Genomic DNA, 23,365 nt, shown 5'->3' with positions numbered 1-23,365 from the left:
TCACAAAAAAAGTCTTATTGTTTCACCATGGCTCTCCATCTTCCGTTGCATATCATGATGTTGCATTGTGTAAATATGAAAATGGATTATAAATTGTACTTTTGGTTCAAAAGATAAAATAGATTTAAATTTGGAAATAAAATGAAAAAATGTGGAATGCGATGGATCATAGCTGGAAGAGTGTGCTTGCATGTGATAAGAGAAATATCTAACTTGCGAGCAGAATAAATACATGGCATCAGATCTCCAAGCAAAAGCAACGGCGCAGACCTCCCGTGCATGAAAGATTAGCTTTTCTCCACCTTCACCCAGTTGCAAGCATGTCACCTTCATCAGGAATAAAGATGGCTATATATTAATTGTGTCTTGATCCCACCGTACCATGAAGTACTTGATTTGACTTGTGCTCCATATACATACGATGGCTCTGTTAAAATAAAGTTGTTGATTTGCAATCCAAACATACCACCGTTCTTGAAAAGAACACTTTCGCTAGCTGCATTGGCCCCCTTTATGTATCATGTGTATTTTGTCGCCATTCTTTGGGCTATTGTGCCTTGGCCCTACCGAAGCTTCGTCATTGGGTGTATTGAAGCAATATAGATGGGAACAACTTTGATAGGAACTAGTGGTTAGGGCCTGTCATTGCGGGCCGCTTGAGAGAAAATTGTGCGCCCGTTTCTCTATCTTAAAGAAAAAATCTCACATTTATCTCAAAATTGTAAAAAACTTTCTCGCATCACGTGAGCATCACATCCATTTCAAAAAGGGAAAGAAAAAGGCTAGAAAAAATTTCTCAAAAAGAAAAAGGAAAAAATTCTCACCTCCATCTTGCAAAAATAATCTAAGAAAAACTTTCTCGCCCAACCAGCATTTGAGATAAGGTTTTTAATATATGCTTGTATGCACACATTATAATCTAATTGTTCCGCTGATTAGCCTGAATGTGCATGACAAATGTTGTACGTACAAAGTATGTGCATGCATGAAAGGTCCCAGCCAGTACTCCTTTTTTTTCTCTCCAATCAACATGCAACAACTGGTCCAATCAACATGCAACCTACTGCTCCTTTTTCTCCCCAATCACCATGCACCAGGTGGCCCAACCAGGCAACCAACATGTAGCCTCTTGCCCAACCTCTTGGATCCACGTGAACACTCCCTTTGCTCGCCCAACAAGCGCCTCTTAATGGGTTTGATTGGGCATCCAGTGGGCCATGGACATGCATCAGTGGCATTTCCTTTGGCCAATTTTTTTTTTTTGAGAAATGGCGAAGCTTTATTCATCTAGCTGGACATTAATAGGATACAAGCAGGGTCATGGGGGTGAATGAGCCACAGGTGGTGACCCTGATCAAGTACTAGAGAATGTTTGGCAAGATTTTGTGCATCAATGTTCAGTGCTCTACCTTCAAAGATAATTACAACTATTAAAAAAATACTTGCACGTGGAAATCTCCTTGATGATTGGCATATAAACCCCACCTGGTTGTAGATTACCCCTTGTCGGGCTCCCGCAAGGACCATTTTTTGTGCCCAGAGAGCGTGCTCAAGTGAGGCGCCCAACCATTGTCACGAGTTGGCGCTCCCTCTCCATTTTGGTTTTTTATTTTAGCATATGTGTTTTCAAGATTTAGATGGTATTTCTCTGGATTTTTTGGCTTTTTATCTGGATTTCCCTAGGTTTTGAAGAGATTTTTTTTGTCCAATGATGTGCTCCTTCAAAAAGAAAAAAAAATGCTTCTAGAAGAAGCACAAATTTGGGTCTTATGAAAACATAGATTTGCTTCTGCGAGAAGCACGGTTGTGCTTTTCAGAAGAAAATTGTTCTTCCAATGTGCTCTTCAAGAAAATAAATTCATGCTTCCACGAGAAGCACATATTTGTTTTGCGAGCTGTGCATCTCAAAAAGGAAAAAGCATGTGTGCTTTCACGAGAAGAACAGAATTGTTTCCCCAAGAAGCACTTGGAGAAAAAAATTGTGCTTCCATGAGAAACATAGATTTGCTTCTCGTGGATACATAGATTTGCTGTCGCGAGAAGCATAGCTTTGCTTCTCAAATAGGGGGAAAAAATGAAAAATCACAGCCATGCTTTTGATCTCTAGTTTTTCCTTCGAGTTTGTGTATTTTTTTAGGTTGCCATTTTTTTGATTTTTTCCCAGGTATCTTGATTTTTTTCCACGAAACCTATTAACATGTGATCTAGTTCAAAAATTTCGCCGTGAGAAATATAATAGTAAAAATGGTTTGAGATTTGGATGCATGGTTGAAGAGATATATATTTTTGAATAAATTAATCTATAAAAGAAAAGAAAAACTCCCAGGTTGTCTTTTGCAACTGCGCATTCTGCGGCAATATTGCCCCTGTTTCGCACATTGTAGCGACCTATCAAACTGCATTGGGCTGTCCCATTTGGTAGACGCACTATAAATTACAGAGTCTACAGGAACCAGTTTTTGAAATCCATCCCAGAAAGTTCCTGCCAGGTTTTGGGGAACTTTTTAGAAGGTTCCTGAACCAGTTTTCTTTAGTCTGTTGTGTTTCTTTACTGATTTTTCTGGTTTCATTTTTATTTTTCATTCTTTCTGTTTTTTTTCTCTTTTTTATTTTATTAAAAAAATCACCACTTTCAGAAAAATGTTCATAACTTTACAAAAAATCTTCATATTTGAAAAATAATGTTTGGAAATTTAAAAATGTTCAGGATTTTAAAATTTTGTGCACAGATTCGAAAAATAATCATATTTCAAAGATTGCTTAGAATTTTAAAGAAAAATCTTCGCTTTTCCAAAATAGTTCACAGATTCAAAAAATGTCCAGGAATTTTAATATTTGGATTTTCCTCAAAATGTTCCCAATTTAAAAATGTTCACTTTTTGTGAATTTTTTCTTCATAATTTTCAAAGAAACTGTTTACATCTTCAAATAACGTTCTTGGTTCTAAAAAAAGTTCACAAACTTCATTTTTTTCACCTTTTTTCGAAACTTGTTATCAAATTGACCGTGCTGCTGTAGTTTGTTCGCTAAAGTACCCCGCAAAAGAAAAGAAAAAAACACTTCAAAAAAGGTGAAGCGTCGACAAATAGGCACAAACGCCATTTTCTCCTTTGCGTCATCTTTTCCAACCTCTTAGCAAACTGGATTTACGTACCATGCACGTCTGCGTGGTTTCTTGGCACAGCTTCGAATCCCCTAATTTCATTACGTAGCATGCACGGTTCCGAGCCTCCAAGCTCCAGCTGCCTTCTATATATACGTCTCTCTCTACTGGAGTTCACAATTCCACATCACACTACGCCATGGACGCGCCGGCCGCCTGCGAGATCGAGCGCCTGCCGGAGGACCTCCTGATGCACGTGATATCGCTCACGTCGCCGGCGGACGCCTTCCACGCCGCCGCCGTGTCCCGGGCCTTCCACGCCGCGGCCGACTCAGACACCGTCTGGTCCCGCCTCCTGCCGCGAGACCTCCCGCAGTTCGCCAAGAGGGAGCTCCCCCGCAAGCCGCCGTCGACCAAGAAGGGGATGTTCCGGCGCCTCTCCGACGAACCAGCCCTCCTCCCGGGCAAGTATGTGGTACGTGCGTGCGTTACTCCTCGAATGCGATTCTTAATTCAGCTCGACTAGCGTGTCACCTTAAATATCTTTTTGTGTGTGTGTGTGTTCCTACGTACGTTGCAGCGCATGCAGCTGGACAAGGCCACCGGCGCCAAGTGCTTCACGTTTTCGGCCAGCGGGCTACAGATCACCCAAGCTAATGATGCTCACACGCCCTTGATACGTGTAGGTTCAGTGCCGGGCTACAGCAAAAGAGGCAAAAGGTTCGAGCAGTTCCCAACTTTGTTTACTGCTCCATCCGATCCAAAATATGCGTCTCAACTTTAGTACAACTTTGTATTAAAGTTAGTATGAAGTTGAGACACTTATTTTGGGACTGAGGGGAGTACTTCCGCAACAAATTTAGTAGTAATTCAGTTTTAATCAAATTTTTGCCATAGTCCTTTATTTAAAACTTTCATTTTAATTAATTAGTGGCTCTTGTGCCTTTTACCATTACATGACCACCACAATTTAATCACATGCATATGTTCGTATGTACGTCTTCGACAGGTTCTCACAAGCAGCTGACATCGGCCATGTTAACATACTCGAGATATGTGCCAAGATACAGAGAAACATCCTCTCTCAAAACACAACCTATGTGGCATACATGGTGTTCAAGCTAGGACCCAGATTTTACAGCTTCGATTTCCCGTTTCAAGAAGCCTCATTTGGCGTTGTTGGGAGCCAGTCGATCCGGCAGGTTTGCCTGCAAGGCTATGTCGAGGACGGTGATGGAGCCGATGTTCCACCTCGGAAACACATTGTGCCAAGTTCTTATAGTATATATAATCATAACGCGGTTCCTCCTCAAAAGAACGTTGTTTTCCCACGTAAGAAAGCCGACGGTTGGATGGAGGTGGAGCTTGGTGAGTTCCATAATGAGGGAGGTGACGGTGAGGTCTCCATCAGCTTGATCGAGACAACAAAACCCAAGAGTGGCCTTATTGTCTGGGGCATTGTGATAAGAAGTAAGCAACAAAAGAAAAATGAAGAAGTAAGCAACAAAGGCCAGTAAGGCTCTAGCATTTCGTACCATATACCATGTGGGAGCTAGAAAGGAGAATTTATTGGACTATCTTTTATTACATAGAATGAGGCCAATACTCTAAGGCTACATGTGGTCTTATTTCCCTATTTGCTTCAATATTTTATTCTGAATGTAGTCAAATGTATTTTTGATAGGAAATAACTAGGAGAAAAGAGCTATGCATGTATGAGTTCCGTTATAAGACAGGAATAAGACCGATTCGTTACAAAACAAAACCGTGTTACAAAAACACATTTAATACCTCCGTGACAGCGACGGGGCGTGAACCATAACTTTTTTTAATGCAATATAACCTTTTTTATTTAGCTATAAAGGCGTGAACCATAACTTTTTTTAGCACTTCGTAAACCATAACTAAGCCTGAGCCAGTTGGACCAGAGCTACAAAACGGGCCATATAGCAAAAAAAAAAACAAGTGACAGGCTCTGCATAAAGCGTGTCGACTATATTTCGCATTAAGCGAGTCGGCAGAAAGTCTCGCTTTAGGTTTCTACGATAATTGGACCAGCCCATTTGCGCGGGCATACTTAAAGTAAAAAAAAAGAGCACAGTAAAGGGGGAGAACCAAGATCAATCCCTGGTCTCCAGTGAGTTCGCAAGCGCCGCTGGCCACTTCGCCCAAGTCCAATTTGTGTTAACTAATAGGGACGCGTCCTATTTATGCTCAATTAATATTTTTCAAACACACGATTAACAATTTTTAAATAGATTGTCAACTTTTTCATACACATTTTTAAACCTTTTTAAATGCTCAATTAACATTTTTCAAATACAAGATTAACATTTTTTAATACATGGTCAACATTTTTCCTATACACACTATAAAAAAAATTAAATGCTTGATTAACATTTTCAAATACAAGATTAACATTTTAAATACATGATCACCTTTTTTTGTACATTTAAAAAAAATTAAAAGCTTCATTAAGAGTTGCCAAATAAAAAGATTAACATTTTTGAATAGACGATCAACATTTTTTCTATACACATTTAACATTTTTCAAACACTTGTTTCAACATTTTTCCAAATCCTTGGTTATAATTTTTAACTACATGATTAAATTCCTTCATCATTTTTTAATACATGTTCAACAGTTTTTCTATACACATTTAACCATTTCCCAAATGCTTAATTAACATTTTTCAAATACTTGTTCAACATATTTTTTTAAAATGCTTGATTTAAATTTTATATACGTGATACAAAAATTCATTATTTCTTAATACATAATCAACAATTTTTCTATACACGTTCAACATTTTTTCGAATGCTTGATTAACATTTTTTAAATGCTTCTTCAACAATTTCCAAATACGTGTGCAACATTTTTCAAATGTTTTTACAGTATTTTTTTGTAATATATATATTTAGAATATTTTAAAGTGTAAACAAAAGTACAAAAGTAAATCAAAAAACTAAAACAGAAAAAAAGGTTGTGGCCTCCCGCACATGTGGGCAAGCCCATTTCACTGACCCCTTCAACGAATCAGAAGCTATAGACTTGCTGAAAGCAAGATATAGGGCCATATACGCTAGAAAGATCGGGTCATGGCCCAGTATAGTCCCTCTGACACTCCGCCATTATCCCATTATCTTTGAGCAAGCTCTATGGGATTCAAAAGTCATCCCAAAAGTTATATGGCACGACCCAAAAGCGCTCAAAAAAGGTATATGGCATGACGCCACACCACATGACTATATGACTATAGTGTGATACTCTAACCATTACTAGTGATCATTAATAAACCTTAATTAGTGTGGGTGCTTAGCGAAGTGTGATTGTTTGCTCTTTCTCTTAGTTTTTCTATATTGGTGTTTTTTAGCATGGAAGTTATTGGTGGTGTTTATGCACAACCAGTTGCGTGAGTTTGTACCGCGGAGAGAAAAGGAGAAAAATAAACAAAGAGAATAAAAAGAGAGGCACGACACGCGTCTTTGACAAAAGTTTTCGTGTGCGTGTGTGTTCGTATTATTTGACGTGATTAATCCATGGCCAAGTACACGGAGTACAAGGCGCCTCAAGACCAGCGCGTCGCAGCATACTGCACTAGGACATTGGTGTCGCCGGAGGACGACAACGACGTGGTGCAGATGGTGGCCAGGGCGTCGGCGGCAGGCGGCCGTGCAAGACCCATCGTTCTTGACGAAGACAATGAGGACAAGATTGCAGGTGCTACGGTGATGGAAGAGAAGAAGATGGCTACGCCCCCTTGCAACGGGAGAAAAAAACCGCCCCTCATACACACACTCGACGACACCAGCAAATCACCTTGAAATCTTTCACGGTGCCTTTGAGAAACAACATGATAAGTGGTGTTGTGCACAAACATAAAAGTGGGACGGTTTTTTAAGTGTAATGAAGTTGTGTCCAGTTTATTAGACAACAAAAATATCTACCTAGCTGCTGGTATCAATTCATGTTTTTGTTGCGTTCCTCCTCAATCATACCCAACAAATAGTGCATTAGACTGAAAATAGAAAAATACACTTTAGTACTCAATGATATCATGTGCATAAGAGCATTATTTCTGTCTTGATGATATATGTGTTTGCAACTGTAATCCAAGTCAATACTTAATTTGGTTGCAAACATATTAGATATCTGCATCGAAAACAATCAATCTGTAAGGACATGCATAACAAACATACATTTTAAAATACCCCATATAAAGAAAAGTATTAATTAAGATGCATCACAAACATAATTTTAGACACGGTTAACATGAAAGATAATATCATATTTGGAATCTGCACATTTTCTGAGCTGGAATGGGGATATCCGGTGCGGGTCCAGATGCTAGCCGTGTGGCAGGTTGACATCCAGATACTGCAGGGGGCGGCGGTACTGCCAATGCCACCACGCCTGGTGGACTGGTATGTACAGCAGCTCCCAGTCCCATGGTGGCGAGCCGCGTCTAACCGGCGGAGGAGGAAGCGCGTGGGAAGAGCTCGTGCCGGCGCTGAATCTCCCCTTCCCCTTCCCGCCGAAGAAGCCATGGTTGGTGGCTGGCTGGCTAGGGTTTTTTGATCGTCAGCGAGGGAGCAAGCGTGGCTAGATGTGGACGAGGAGATTGAAGTGGATGAGGCGGCGCCGCCACACGCTTCCATTAAAAAGGACGGTCACGCGGCCCTTCCACACTGCCAGGCAGGCCCAAGATAGGTTCTGGCGTTAAATATTACCGCCGATGGTTGTTGAGAGGCCGACATGTGGGACCGCGACGGACACCGAGAGGACGCGCGGCGCGTCCGCTTCGTTTCCGCGGCGATGCATTTCGGGGCTAAATTTGGGCCCGAAATGCTTCGCCGCGAAAACGAAGTGGGCACATTTTAAGTTTGGATTGGTGCGTTGGACCGACGTTTTTGTCCGCGATGACTCAAAGAGACATGAGCGGACCGAATGGATCGTCCCGTTGGAGTTGCTCTAACCCTAGGCCGTAGCGAGTGAGAGAGGAATGGAGAGAGGATGCGGCCCAAGCGTGTAGGTGCAGCGTTAAACATGCCGTGCAGCAGCTCAACGGTTCGGGGTATGGCGGTCCAATTGAGCCGAACTTCAAACAGGTGATCTCTTACCAGTTGGCCGGCCGAACAATGGTCGTCGACTCGTTGCTATGCCCGCCCGGGCACCCGGCTGCTTTGCCGCTGCTGTCCGTCAGGGATCTGGTTCCCTTCCCTGCCCTCATCCAAAGCCGCCAGCCCACCTGCACGTCACGTAGCTAGCTTTCTTCCTCCTCCTGCCACTCCCGGTCCCGGTCCAACAAGATCCAGCTAGCTCAAGAAACCAGGCTGAGCGAGCCATGTGCTGCAGCGAGTGCGGCTGCTACGACGCATTCTGCGACCGCTGCTGCCCCTGCGTCTCCTACGACGCGCGCGAGGCCATCCTCTGCGGCGCCGCCTGCCTCGCCGTCCTCGCCGAGGCCGTCCTCTTGGCCGTCCCCCTCGCCGCCTACGGCTTCATCCGCCACGCCGAGGTCACCGTCAGGGACGCCTCCCTCACGCGCCTCGCGCTCGCCGTCTCCCCGGCCACCGCGTTCGCTTACAACCTCTCGCTCACGCTCACCGTCCGGAACAAGAACTGGGCCATGAGCGTCAGGAACACCAAGCCGCTCGAGGCCCGCTACAGCTTCGACGGCCAGCCCTTCGAGCGGATCAGGCTCGCCGAGGAGGGCTCCACGCAGCCCGCCGGTGACACCCAGGTGTACCACCTCGTCTCCGGCGAGGAAGGCCGCTACGTCGCGCTCGGCAACGCCGGGGTGGCCGAGTTCAAGGCGGAGAGCGCGACGGGGATGTTCAAGGTGGAGGTGGCGGTGTCGAGCGAGGTCAGGTACCAGGCGCACTACACCAAGTGCAAGTTCGAGGCCAAATGCCCGCTGGTGCTGCAGCTCGCGCCGCCGGGCACGCCGGCCGTCGTGTTCCAGGAGGTCAAGTGCAAGCCTGTCACAGCCGACAAGAACTGCTAGTGAATTTAGGAGTGAGTGATTGATTGATCGATTTGAAAAGAGTTACTGTATTTCACTTTTTGTTTCGAAATTGTTGGTAGATTGTCCCCACTTTGTGTGTGCTTTTCCACTTAGATCATTGGGAAGTTGCTTTTCACTGTCGCATACTTTATTGTCTACATATAGTTGTGGACGATAAATCTTTATTATTAAAGGAGAGTTGGTGTATCACGGCCGCCTCCTATTTTGCTTTTTCCTTCCCACACACCTTCATTATTTGATTTATTTGTTATTTTTCTAGTAATCTCACCCGATGGTGCAAAAAATAATAATACAAATAGAGTAACTTGAAATAATCTAAATCAAATTGGTACTTCCTCAAAACCACACCATGCATTAACTCAATGAAATCAAATCTTTACCAAAATCTCAATCAAATCAAAAAAATTCTTGCCTTTCACTACCCATACCCAAATCAAATCAAATCTCACCATAAACTCAACTAAATCGGAACTTTTTTGCCTTCTCCTATCCATACTCAAATAAAATAAAATCTTACCCAAATCTATAATGTGGTGGATGTCTCTATTATTAAATCTATATTGTCTTTACTAAAAGGCGTGGCCGGCCCTCCAATCAAGCATGGTAGGGGCCTTAGTCAAGTGGGCCCCCTCTCTCCCCTTCTATTCATCATTGCAATAGATCCCCTTCAACATCTTCTTGACTTGGAAACTAGAAGGGGGCCTTCTTCGCAAGATTCGACGTTGTGGTACCTTGATTCGAACCTCCCTATACGTGGACGGTGTGGCGATTTTCATGACACCCATCAAGCGTGATATTAACAACCTCTTCGGTATCCTATAATGTTTCGGCGATGCCACGAGCCTCGCTATCAACTTTCAAAAGAGCTCGGTCGTCCCAAGTTGATGTGGCTACCTCAATCTTGGGTGAATCCTTCAAAATCTTCCTGCCGCAAGAACCTCCTTCCCGATGAGACACTTAGGGCTTCCCCTCTCGGTTTGGCTTTCAGTACCTTAAAGACAAAGTGGCATCCAAGCTCATTCCTTGGGATGGGGGCAACATCACCACCATTGGGTGTGTCACCTTACTACATCACCCACCCTCATCGTCCCTCCGAGCACCCTCCACAATAATAACAAGATCGAGCGTGCCTTCCTTTGGTCCAGTTTGAACAAAACCACCAGGGCGAAATGCAAAGTGAATTGGGGCTTGGTATACCGGCCTTTTGAAAGAGGGGAACTAGGAGCGCCGAACACCGCAAAATTCGCACACCCCCTAAGGTTATGATGAGGAAGGCCTTGATCTCTTATACGCCTCCACCATAATCACCGTACGCAGTGGTGCTAGGACACCCTTTTGGGAGGCGCCATGGGTGCACGACCAGAAGCCCAAAGAGACCGCCCCTCTCATCTACGAGGCATCCACTAGGAAAAAACCCGGAAAGTGGGTGGGGGGGGGGGCTATCCATGGAGATGCTTGGGTATCCAAAATTTAAGATCGGGGCCAACTTCTCCATGGATCACAAGCAACAAATTATTGATCTTTGGACACTCCTACGAGATTTCCAGTTTGATGAGCATGCAGAGGATGACATAGTTTGGAAGCACATGAAAAATGGGCTATACTTGGCGGCTTCCGCTTATTTGGCGCAATACATGGGAAATTTCTACTCGCCTATAGAGCAGACGGTTTGGAAGGCTTGTGCCCCTCCCAAGGTCAAGTTTTTTGCTTGGTTGGCTATCCAAGATAGGATTTGGACCGCCGATCAGTTGGCCAAGCGAGGTTGGTCAAATTGTAGTCTTTGCCACCTTTGCAAAAGAGAACAAGAATCCAGGATGCATCTCTTCTTCAAGTGCCACTTTACCCTCTTGCCTTTGAAACTTTGCAAATGAGGCTACACCTTGGGAACATTGACACATCTTCTTGGCACTCCGGGCTATCTTATAAAAGATGGTTGACCAACCTATCCAAAAATGTGTCCCGAATAGGAAAGTTATGACCTCTCTCAACATTGCTTATTAGCTGGACTAATTGGAATGAAAGAAATGCATGTGTCTTCCGGCACAACCGCGCTCCACCGCCAATCCTACTGAATTAAATCAAATGTGAGGCTAAGCTTTGGGTTACCACGGGTTCAAAGAAGTTGAAGTTAATAATACCAGGAGAGCGATCCTTTATGTATTGAGGGCTTATGAGCCTTGTAAAACAAACTCTATTTTCTTTTTAATTCATAGATGAGGCAAATTTTTGAGAAAACCCAATTCGGTGTCCAGGCTCATCTGCACCCGGTAGGAAAAAAATCAAAACAAATACTAAAAGTTCAAAAAAATCCAATTTTGTTGTGTGTGATAGACAAGTTTATGCGTGAGGTTCGCTCCAAATTTCAACTTATTTGGACATCTGAGCAGCTCTCAGCAAAAAAAAATCAGGTCAGAACATTGTGTGAACAGTAAACTTTTTTACGTACCCTGAATTTGTCTTTTTTGCTGAGAGTTGCTTAGATGTCCAAATGAGTTGAAACTTGGAGCGCAACTCACGCACAAACTTATCTATCACACAGAAAATGGAATTTTTTTGAATTTTTTTAGTGTTTGTTTTGAGTTTTTTTCATCAGGGCGGGTGCAGATGAGCTCGGGAGCAGAAACGCCGCACTCATTTTTTCTGTGTCCATTTAAGAAAAATTACAGAAAGAAGCTCATAACCACATGAATGCACACTGGCTTTGGCAAGAATCCTTGCCTGCTTGCTGCTTGATGTTGTCCATACTTCAGCCCCGTCACAAAAGCTCTGCAGTAAATACCAGCGACGAATCCATCATTGTATACATATCAGCAAATTACAAACTACAGGCCATGACAAATGGGCCGTGACCTTTGCAAGTTCACATCTTCGCATCGTACTATGCGGTGGCCAAATTACCAACTGTATGCCCATCTCAGCAACTTGTTAAGATTGAAGAAAGGTTTTTTTTTCTCGAAACGGAGGCAAAAGATTTGCCTCATCAATTAAATAAGAAGAGAATAGAGTTTATTACAAGGGCACACTTTTACACGGCATGGAAGATTACTCACACATCACACTTGCACTTGTCCCCGCGTCGCTCCGCACGAGCGACACGGGCGGCGACCCAAGCCACCGCCGAAAGCCACCCCCTCCGTCGTCTCCCTTCCTCGCCGCCACCGGGATGCGCCGCCAGGCAAAGCCCGTGTGGCAGTGGCGGCGGCGGGGCTTCTTCTCCACGGGGCGGGCGGCTCATGTCTGGCTCGTGCGGCGCCGACGCGTGGTCGTCGCGAGCTCGGCGGCGGCGGGCTGAGGCTCCTCTCCTTCGGCGGGAGCGGCGGATCCGGGGCCCTCGTGCCCGGATCTTGTGGTGTGCGGGCGGGGCCGGCCTGCAGTGGCTGCCCTGGCATCGTGGGATGGTGGCCCGTGTTGCGGCCGATCTGGTCCGGCGCAGCACGGCGCGGGCGTGGCCGGGTCGTGGTGCATCTGTGCGGGAAGGTTCGGCACGAGGTGCCCGGCGGCATGGTTCGGCCGTCGTGAGGATGTGCGGCCACGCGGTCGGTGGCTGCTGCTTGGGCAGTGCGGCAGCCCGGGGTGGAGACAATGCAGTTCTGCGGTGCTGGGCGGAGCGGATCTGCTGCGAAGTGTGAAGGTGGTCAGATCCGGACGGGTTGGACCTTGGTGGCTCGATGGAGGGCTTGCTGATGCTTGATGTGCGGGGCTCGAGAGGTTGACCCGGGCGAAAGCTTGTCTCCGCGTGTCCGGTGCCAGCGATGGCGACGCTTTCAAGCGTCGTTTCCTTCTTGTTGGCATCGTCGAGGTACTCTCAGCTCCAATCTTCGCAGCTTCGGGGGAAACCCTAGATCCATGGGATCGGACGATGACGGTGCTCTAGCATCGTATCCCCTCTCGGGGGCTTCGTCTTTGGAGCTAGGCATCATCAAGTGGGACCGATGGAAGTTGGTGGAGTTGGCGTCGAGGCTTTTGTGGCAACGATGATGGGTGTGTGCAATGACGGAGACGCGACAATGGTTGCGATAGTCGGCTCTTCTTCGGCGTGTTCGTGGGATTACATCAGGTTGTTTTGTTGCGGTGATGTCGGAGCTACGGCGGCGGGGCCCCTGTGGCGGCGATGACAGGCAGCAGGTGGTCTGTTCGGTGGTCTTCCGCGACGCCAACCTTGCATAGTTCTCCTTCGGAGCTATCATTCAGAGTCGGAGTTGTGTTGTCCTTGGCGCGGGTGGCTGAGTTTGGCCGGGGCTTCTTGTGTTTCACACAGCCTCTACGGTGTGGGTTGGGTCGACTTTTGTCTTCGGAGAAGTCGAAGTCGCTTGCTCGGAGATTAGGGAGGGCGATGACGCCTGTTGGGGAGAAGTGATGACGATGACACCGGTGTGTGATGTTGACGAGACCCTCTATGTGAGGTGTGTGTGGTATTATGTGTGTGCCGCTCAGCGGTTTGTGACGGTTTTCGCCCGGTTTTTCGTTTATTAACCGGACAACTCTCTTCTGCTTTATTAATGAGATGAGGCAAAGCTTTTGCCTCTGTTTCAAAAAAAAAGATTACTCACACAAAATAATGTCCCCTAATTTTTTAGCTCTGGCGGTGATCCAAAGGTTTGCCTCGCAGATGATGTTGTTTAGCAAGATTGGTGGTGGAGCACTCTTATTCCGGAAAACACGGGCATTCCGCTTGTTCCAAATGGTCCATGACACGAGCATGATTAAAGAGGCCATGGACTTCCTGTTGGGGACTCCGGTGCCGGTCCTATTTGTCCACCAGTTCTTGACCGAACTCTCAAGATGCCACATAGAGGTGTCCATATGATGAAGCCCGAATTTTGCAATGACCAAGTTCCAGAGCCGAATAGTGAGGTGGCATTTGAAGAAAAGATGTGATCCACTTTCTTGCTCTCGCTTGCAAAGGGTGCAAAGACCACAATTTGGCCATCCACGTTTTTGTAGTCTATCCGCAGTCCAAATTCTGTCTTGGATAGCCAACGAAGCAAAGAATTTAGCCTTTGGTGGCTCCCAAGTTTTTCAAACCATTTGGTCCATGGAGAGAGAACCAAGCAAAGGAATCATTAGAATATTGGGCCCATTTATGGGGCAGCCCAATAGGCAATTTCCGAAATCTCAAAGGCCCATGTGTGTGAGCAAGTGGTGGGAGTGCGAAGTTTAGTCCCACCCTGGAAGTTGAAGGAGTTGCACACCACCTTATAAGGTGGAGTGTTGTAGCACTTGTAAGTGAGTCAGAATAAGAGAGTCTCTCGCGCACTCCTCCTCTCGGGTCGCTCCCGCAATCGACTCGGACGTGCGACGTGGGCCTCCCACGTTGCACCCGTTAGGGTTTTCCAAACCGCTATATAAAGACACGCTGCGGGCGCCGCAACACACAGAAACCAATCTAGGTTTTGCCACGTCTCATTCCTTGCGCCGCCACCATAGTCCACCCCATCCCGAGCGCCGGCGTGCACCGGCGAATGGGAGAGCAGGTCTCCGGAACCACTTGCCTTTGTGATCCTGTACGGGAGAGGATGAATAAGGTTTTTGGGAAGCGCCATGCGCGCGACTGCTCGCTTGTCTTCATCACGGCTCGCCTATCGTCCAGGTCGGGCGATCATGCTCGTCGTCGTCTACAACGTCGCCTTCTGCGCCCAGTCTTCACCAACGTCGTCATCAACAACATTGTTGCACCAACGGCTACCTCATCTACAAACGATCGGTATAATTGCAGTGTCCCATCTCGTTGGTTAAACATGTTTGCGAGTATCATGTTTTGCGATGTTGTGCTGCTACTGTTCATGTTGTTTAGTGCTTCTAGTATGCTTGAGATTCACATGTTAGTAGCGGTTTTCATCATGTTTAATATTCTGGAATTAATCATGGAAATTATGCCTAATTACTTAATAATCCAAAAACCTTATTTTAGGCAATTTCCTGAACTTACCATGGCTGGTTTTGCCGATGCTATGAGGCCGGAAAGTTTTAAGGGTACCAACTTTAAGAGATGGCAAGTGAGATGCCAACTTTGGCTCTAGTCCATGAAAGTTTGGGACCTGATCAGTAATGGTCTTCCTGAAGGTGCATCTGATGAAGATCGGAATAAGCACAAGGAAGCCAATACTAATTTCAGAGGTTGTGTTCTGAGTGTCCTTGATGGGTGTCTGTGCGATGTGTATATGCACATCAAATATGCTAAAGAGCTCTGGGATGCACTGAATACTAAGTTCGGTGCAACCGATGCAGGCAGTGAGCTGTACGTCATGGAGAGCTTTCACGACTACAAGATGGTGAATAACCGTTCTGTAGTTGAACAGGCTCATGAAATGCAGTGCATTGCAAAAGAGCTCGAATTCCTCAAGGTTGTGTTGCCTGACAGATTTGTGGCTGGGTGCATTATTGCAAAGTTGCCTTCTTCATGGAGGAACTTCCCCGCATCTCTCAAACACAAGAGACAGGAGATATTGGTTGAAAATCTGATAGCATCTCTTGATGTTGAGGAGAAAGCCAGGGCAAAGTACACGAGTGACAAAGGTGGTGAGATCAGGCTAGCACCAACATGGTGCAGAAGAATCACCACGTCAAGAACAACAACAAGAACAAAGGGAACTACAAGCCCCAGTTCAATGGTCATGTCAATACTACTACCTTCAAGAATAAGAAGAAGAAGGTGTTGAACAAAGCTGGGCTCGAGTGCTATGCCTGTGGAGCGCTCGGCCACTTTTCCAAGGAGTGTCCTGATCGTGCGGACAAGAGAGGGAAAAATGGCACAAAGAATGTCAACGTCGTGACCACTAGCAACACTGATGGATACGATAATTTTCCTATGATACTTTCAGTCTCCATGTTGGTGGATTGATACGGGTGCTACTGTTCATGTGTGTACTGACATCTCTATGTTCACTTCTTATCATGTCGCTCGGGATTCTTCCGTCCTAATGGGGAATAGATCACATGCTACTGTTTGTGGTGTTGGCACGGTATATCTGAAGTTTACTTCGGGGAATATCGTGCAGATGAGGAACGTGCAGCATGTCCCTACTATGAACAAGAATCTTGTTAGCGGCTCCCTTCCTTGCAGAGATGGGTTTAAAGTAGTGTTTGAGTCCAATAAAGTAGTTATGTCGAGATTTGGACAATTTGTTGGTAAAGGCTATGAGTGCGGAGGAATGTTCTGCTTTTCACTTTCCGAATTTTGCAATAAGTCAGTAAACCATATTTATGGCGATGTTGATTCAGAGGCTGATGTTTGGCACTCTCGTTTATGTCATGTTAATTTTGGTCTACTGTCTCGGCTATCCAGTTTGAGCTTAATTCTAAATTTCACCATTGCCAAAGGTTCTAAGTGCCCTAGTTGTGTGCAATCTAAGCAACCTCGAAAGCCTCACAAGGCAGCCGAGGAGAGAAACTTGGCACCTCTAGAACTCATACATTCTGATCTATGCGAGATGAATGGTGTGTTGACAAAAGGTGGAAAAAGATATTTCATGACATTGATTGATGATGCTACTAGGTTCTACTATGTTTATTTGTTGCAAACTAAAGATGAAGCTTTAGACTACTTCAAAATCTATAAGGCTGAAGTTGAAAATCAATTAGAGAGAAAGATCAAACATCTTAGGTCGGATCGTGGTGGGGAGTATTTTCCCAAAATATTTGATGAATTCTGTGAGGAACATGGTATTATTCACGAGAGGACGCCTCCTTACTCGCCCCAATCAAATGGGGTTGCTGAGAGAAAAAATCGCACGCTGGCCGATTTGGTGAATGCCATGTTGGACACTGTTGGTTTATCTAAGGCATGCACTAGTAGAAAACGGGCCTATTGTCCCGGTTCATAAGGGCTTTTTGTCCCGGTTCCTGAACCGAGACTAAAGGGTCGTTACTAATGCCCTGACCCTTTAGTCCCGGTTCTAACCAGAACCGGGACAGATGGGCCTCCACGTGGCCTGCGCGCTGAGCCCAGGCAGGAGGGCCTTTGGTCCCGGTTGGTGGCACCAACCGGGACCAATAGGCCTCCACGCATCAGCATTTCTGTGGCTGGGGTTTTATTTTTTTTTGAAAGGGGGGGGGGTTGGGGGTTTTGGGGGGTTAATTTAGGTATTTCATATATTGTGTTAGATAGCTAATTAATAGACAGAAGTGTCCTCTCTTATGTCCGTGCTTGGTCGACGCTACGTATACTATACATACGTACAGAGAGGACTAGACACGCTAGCTAGCTAGTAAGCAAACAAAGGAAACAGAAGATCGTCATGAACATATATGCATACAGAGAGAAGTGATATCGACCACCTCTCCTTCTCCGAGAGATTGGTCGAACAACAAGTTCTCGTATATCTATCGTCCGACACTACCGGCTACATATATACAATAATTATCTCTTACAAATATAATCTCCTACATTATGGACGCATGGTCCACATAGTATTCTCCGTCTTCAGCGATCACATGGTCAAGAAAGAATGCCGCCAATTCCTCTTGAATTGCTCGCATGCGATCTGGTGCTAGGAGTTCATTCCGCATCCGAAACATCTAATTTGAAGAAGGGGGTCAATACATATATATATAAATGAATGAAACTCAACACAAATGATGGTAATAAAATAAAATTGTGAATATTGTTATTTACGCACTTCATATTGTTCGTCAGTGTACCCGCCCCGCTCACAGGTCGTGTGGCGGATGGACTCGCAGACGTAGTATCCACAGAAATCATTCCCTTGTTCCTGCCACAACCACTTTACAAGAAATAGAGGTCAATCAAACTGATAAGCAAGAGTGCCAAATGGTATTGATGAAACTAGCGCTTGAATCACTAGGAGATGCGCGGAACATGCTACTATAGTACTTACTTTCGGGTGTCTAATTTGCAGCTCCTTCGGCAGTCCCGGAGCTTTTTTGGTGAATTTTCTCCAAACCCTGCCGGACAAAGAAAACAATTAGTTGATATCAGGAAATGAACAAAGTTGCTGATATGGTGGATAATGATCGATTTAACTTACTTCTTGAGGATTTCAGTCATGTCCGCATACTCCTGGGGATCTTTTCGTCCAGAGTCCAAGATAGTTACTACTCCCTTCTCAAGCATAATCTCTAGGAGAATATAGTGGTACCTGCGCACGCATGCATAACTCATCAATTACATTACTATAAACTGGACTAATATATAAGGGAAACCGTATATGCACAAGACAGTAACACTCACTTGAAGTTGTAAGGAAAGAGTATTATATCTTTGTGTTCATTTATTTTGAATGATCATAGCAAGTTGGCCTCGGTTTCTTTGGGCCTTTCGTTAACCTCAGTTGCATTTATGAGATATGTGTTAACGAACCCAATATCACTGATTTGTCTTTTCTTCAATTCGGCGATCTTCAATCTGCATAATATAGTGAGGATAATTATAAATACATGCAATGAAAGAGCTGAGCTATATAGAGAGACTTAATGATAGAAGTAGTAGTACTTACAGACAGTAGCAGGTGACCGTTGTTTTATCGAGGGCCAATTGATTGAAAAACTGATAGAACTCCTCAAATGGAATAGGCAACAGTTCAATTCCAACGAGGTCATGCTCCAGTTTAACTCTCGCATACAAAGTACTCCTCCCCCCAGACTTTCTGCAGATTTTCAAGTACCAATCATGCAACCTTCGCATCATCGTTGATAGAGATTTTTCATCTTTGACAAGAGGCTTCCTGTACTCGTATCTGTGTATCTGCACCTCCATGGGATCATAATGTACCTCGTCGGGCAGGTAATCGTCAAGATTGCTATAACTGGGCACCATCCTCGGATCGACGATGTCGCTAGGCACCTTGAGCGGGAGGCACGATTGCTTCGCTTGTTCGCCGAGCTGGGAAATTTGTTTCCCAGCTGCTCGTCGTTCTTTTAGCCTCTGATCACTGACTGTACTTCCCGACCGCTCCGCTTCGGCCCATGTCTTTGCAATAATGCGCTCATAGTTGCCTTTCGGCGGAGACTTGGGTGGTTTTGCCAGGGCAACCAGAGTGCGCTTCACTTTCACCGGATCTACCTTCTCCTCCGGAGGTGGATGTATCTTTGCTTTCAACCCTTTAAACCAGTCATCCACTTCGGTTCGCGCGATCTTCGCGTTCTCCTCCGGGGTCCTCTCGTATGGTAACTTCTGTGGACTCTTCAGAGAAGGACCGAATATGTATGTCCTCCCGCCTCTAGTTGTAATGCTAGACGCCGGCCGAGCAGACGGAGCGGTTGTCTTCTTTACTTGCTTACGAGGCGGAGGAGAAGGACTACGATGCACCGGAGCAGCTGCCGGAGCAGCGGCGGGTCTCTTCCGCCCTTGCTGACAAGGCGGAGAAGGAGGAGGCTGGCTGCTCGGGCGCGCCGGCGCAGGCGGAGAAGGAGGCGGAGTGCCGCCACGCGCCGGAGAAGGAGTCGACCGAGGGCCCTGATCGTCACTCGCCGGAGGAGGAGGAGGAGGCGGAGGCGTCCAGTTCGGAAGGTTGATGAGCTCCTTCCGCCATAGGCATGGAGTCTTCAGAGAAGAACCCAGCCGAGTCTCCCCTTCTCCGGTAGGGTGGTCGTAGCGCCAACCGGGACTAATGCCTCCCTTTAGCCCCGGTTGGTGCCAACAACCGGGACCAAAGGCCTGTGCTGCCCCGAACCCAAATATTTAGTCCCACCTCGCTAGTTGAGAGGGAGGCACACCTGTTTATAAGGTGCGGTGCGCCATCCCTCTCGAGCTCCTCTCTAAAGCAGGCTTTCGGGCCTAACACTGCAATCTGTGCCTGTGGGCCTACTTGGCCTCCCGCGGGCCTGAATCCTGGCCCATGGTAGGGTTTCTAGTCGTATTCAGGCCGTGGGGGCCCAGTAGGTGGCACTTTTTTTGTTTTTTTGTTTTGTTTTGTTTCTACTTAGAACTAAATACTTATTGTTGCTATATTTAATTTTTTTTCTAGTTTTTTTGTTTTGTTTTCTGCATTATTTATTTTCTTTTGTTTCTTGCTTTATTTTTTAATTCTTTTAGCTTTTAGTTTTAGAAAAATTATAAACTTTCTGTTAGTGCCATTAGTTTTCAAATTTGAAAACACTTTTTTAGTTTTTTTGTTTTCTTTGTTGCTTTATTTATTTTATTTTGTTTCTTGCTTTATTTTTTAATTCTTTTTGCTTTTAGGTCAGCAAAATTATAAACTTTCTGTTAGTGCCATTAGTTTTAGAAAAAATATAAATTTTCTGTTAGTGCTATTAGTTTTCAAATTTGAATAGTTAAAATTTGAATTCTTTGAAATTTGTGTGAATCACAAGTTTATGATTAACTTTACTAAAAAAATGAACATAGATGCACCTATAGAGAAAATTCGACCTAAATTCATAGTTTTCAAATGAACTCTGAAAAAGTTGGCATAGCATACTCGTCTGTTACAAATTTGGCATGGTATCATCATAATAGTTGCGGGAGAAAGTCTTCACTTTTTCTTCGCTTGTGTCATTTGCTTATTGCGTCGTAACCATGGATAATCTTCATCGTTTATCAGGATGCTTGGGTCAGCCTTGACATTGAAGGGAGGAATTTCATGAAACCTTTCATAATCTTCAGACATGTCTGTCTTGCCCTCCACTTCCAGGATGTCCCTTTTTCCTGAAAGAACTATGTGGCGCTTTGGCTCATCGTATGATGTATTCGTTTCCTTATCTTTTCTTTTTCTCAGTCTGGTAGACATGTCCTTCACATAGATAATCTGTGCCACATCATTGGCTAGGACGAACGGTTCGTCAGTGTACCCAAGATTTTTCAGATCGACTGTTGTCATTCCGTACTGTGGGTCTACATGTACCCCGCCTCCTGACAGATTGACCCATTTGCACTTAAACAAAGGGACCTTAAAATCTTGTCCGTGGTCAAGTTCCCATATGTCCACTATGTAATCATAATATGTGTCCTTTCCCTTCTCGGTTGTTGCATCAAAGCGGACACCGCTGTTTTGGTTGGTGCTGTTTTGATCTTGGTCAATCGTGTAGAATGTATTCCCATTTATCTCGTATCCTTTGTAAATCAATACAGTCAAAGATGGTCCCCTGGACAACAAGTACAACTCATCACAAACAGTGTTGTCACCTCTGAGACGTGCTTCCAACCAACTGCTGAAAGTCCTAATGTGTTCACATGTAATCCAGTCGTCGCACTGCTCCGGGTGTTTGGAGCGCAGACTGTTCTTGTGTTCATCGACATACGGGGTCACCAAGGTAGAGTTCTGTAGAACTGTGTAGTGTGCTTAAGACCAAGAATGCCCGTCCCTGCATATTATTAAGTCCGCTCCTAGCGTGCCTTTTCCAGTCAGTCTTCCCTCATACCGCGATTTAGGGAGACCTATCTTCTTAAGGCCAGGAATGAAGTCAACACAAAATCCGATGACATCCTCTGTTTGATGGCCCATGGAGATGCTTCCTTCTAGCCTAGCACGGTTACGGACATATTTCTTTAGCACTCCCATGAACCTCTCAAAGGGGAACATATTGTGTAGAAATACAGGCCCTAGAATGACAATCTCGTCGACTAGATGAACTAGGACATGCGTCATGATATTGAAGAAGGATGGTGGGAACACCAGCTCGAAACTGACAAGACATTGCGCCACATCACTCCTTAGCCTTGGTACCATTTCTGGATCGATCACCTTCTGAGAGATTGCATTGAGAAATGCACATAGCTTCACAATGGCTAATCGGACGTTTTCCGGTAGAAGCCCCCTCAATGCAACCGGAAGCAGTTGCGTCATAATCACGTGGCAGTCATGAGACTTTAGGTTCTGGAACTTTTTCTCTGGCATATTTATTATTCCCTTTATATTCGACGAGAAGCCAGTTGGGACCTTCATACTGAGCAGGCATTCAAAGAAGATTTATTTCTCTTCTTTCGTAAGAGCGTAGCTGGCAGGACCTTCATACTGCTTCTGAGGCATGCCGTCTTTTTCGTGCAAACGTTGCAGGTCCTCCCGTGCCTCAGGTGTATCTTTTGTCTTTCCATACACGCCCAAGAAGCCTAGCAGGTTCACGCAAAGGTTCTTCGTCACGTGCATCACGTCGATTGAAGAGCGGACCTCTAGGTCTTTCCAGTAGGGTAGGTCCCAAAATATAGATTTCTTCTTCCACATGGGTGCGTGTCCCTCAACGTCATTCGGGACAGCTAGTGCGTCGGGACCCTTTTCAAAGATTACGTGTAAATCATTGACCATAGCAAGTACGTGATCACCGGTACGCATGGCGGGCTTCTTCTGGTGATCTGCCTCGCCTTTGAAATGCTTGCCTTTCTTTCGACATTGATGGTTGGTCGGAAGAAATCGACGATGGCCCAGGTACACATTCTTCCTGCATTTGTCCAGGTATATACTTTCAGTGTCATCTAAACAGTGTGTGCATGCGTGGTATCCTTTGTTTGTCTGTCCTGAAAGGTTACTGAGAGCGGGCCAATCGTTGATGGTCACGAACAGCAATGCCTTTAGGTTAAATTCCTCTTGTCTGTGCTCATCCCACGTACGTACACCGTTTCCATTCCACAGCTGTAAAAGTTCTTCAACTAATGGCCTTAGATACACATCAATGTCGTTGCCGGGTTGCTTAGGGCCTTGGATGAGAACTGGCATCATAATGAACTTCCGCTTCATGCACATCCAAGGAGGAAGGTTATACATACATAGAGTCACAGGCCAGGTGCTGTGATTGCTGCTCTGCTCCCCGAAAAGATTAATGCCATCCGCGCTTAAAGCAAACCATACATTCCTTGGGTCCTTTGCAAACTCATCCCAGTACTTTCTCACGATTTTTCTCCACTGCGACCCGTCAGCGGGTGCTCTCAACTTCCCGTCTTTCTTACGGTCCTCACTGTGCCATCGCATCGACTTGGCATGCTTTCCGTTTCTGAACAGACGTTTCAATCGTGGTATTATAGGAGCATACCACATCACCTTCGCAGGAACCCTCTTCCTGTGGGGCTTGCCGTGAACATCACCAGGGTCATCTCGTCTGATCTTATACCGCAATGCACCGCATACCGGGCATGCGTTCAGATCCTTGTATGCACCGCGGTATAGGATGCAGTCATTAGGGCATGCATGTATCTTCTCCACCTCCAATCCTAGAGGGCATACGACCTTCTTTGCTGCGTATGTACTATCGGGCAATTCGTTATCCTTTGGAAGCTTCTTCTTCAATATTTTCAGTAGCTTCTCAAATCCTTTGTCAGGCACAGCATTCTCTGCCTTCCACTGCA

General features: G+C 45.4%; 2 protein-coding genes across 2 annotated transcripts; both read left to right on the top strand.

The window, feature by feature from the left end:
* The first annotated feature begins 3,242 nt into the window (after positions 1-3,242).
* LOC125547907 (F-box protein PP2-B11-like) lies at positions 3,243-4,772 on the top strand. The gene is made up of 3 exons (XM_048711644.2): positions 3,243-3,578; positions 3,684-3,823; positions 4,113-4,772. Exons 1-3 carry the CDS (start codon positions 3,303-3,305, stop codon positions 4,618-4,620), a joined length of 924 nt encoding a protein of 307 aa, XP_048567601.2. The 5' UTR covers positions 3,243-3,302; the 3' UTR covers positions 4,621-4,772.
* A 3,424-nt stretch (positions 4,773-8,196) lies between these two features.
* Positions 8,197-9,318, top strand: LOC125547906 (uncharacterized). Its single transcript, XM_048711643.2, has one exon. It carries the CDS (start codon positions 8,449-8,451, stop codon positions 9,109-9,111), a length of 663 nt encoding a protein of 220 aa, XP_048567600.2. The 5' UTR covers positions 8,197-8,448; the 3' UTR covers positions 9,112-9,318.
* Positions 9,319-23,365: the final 14,047 nt, after the last annotated feature.

The sequence above is a fragment of the Triticum urartu genome, chromosome 3A (genome assembly GCF_056163025.1).
Source record: "Triticum urartu cultivar PI428250 chromosome 3A, HENAU_Tu73, whole genome shotgun sequence".
Taxonomy (NCBI): domain Eukaryota; kingdom Viridiplantae; phylum Streptophyta; class Magnoliopsida; order Poales; family Poaceae; genus Triticum; species Triticum urartu.
This window is presented reverse-complemented; position numbering and strand designations above follow the sequence as displayed.

Excerpts from the sequence above, each read along its gene's own strand:
- LOC125547907 (XM_048711644.2), top strand. The coding sequence starts at position 3,303 with ATGGACGCGCCGGCCGCCTGCGAGATCGAGCGCCTGCCGGAGGACCTC. Across the intron at positions 3,579-3,683 it reads TCCTCCCGGGCAAGTATGTG|CGCATGCAGCTGGACAAGGC; the intron begins GTACGTGCGTGC and ends CGTACGTTGCAG. Across the intron at positions 3,824-4,112 it reads TACAGCAAAAGAGGCAAAAG|GTTCTCACAAGCAGCTGACA; the intron begins GTTCGAGCAGTT and ends CGTCTTCGACAG.
- LOC125547906 (XM_048711643.2), top strand. The coding sequence starts at position 8,449 with ATGTGCTGCAGCGAGTGCGGCTGCTACGACGCATTCTGCGACCGCTGC.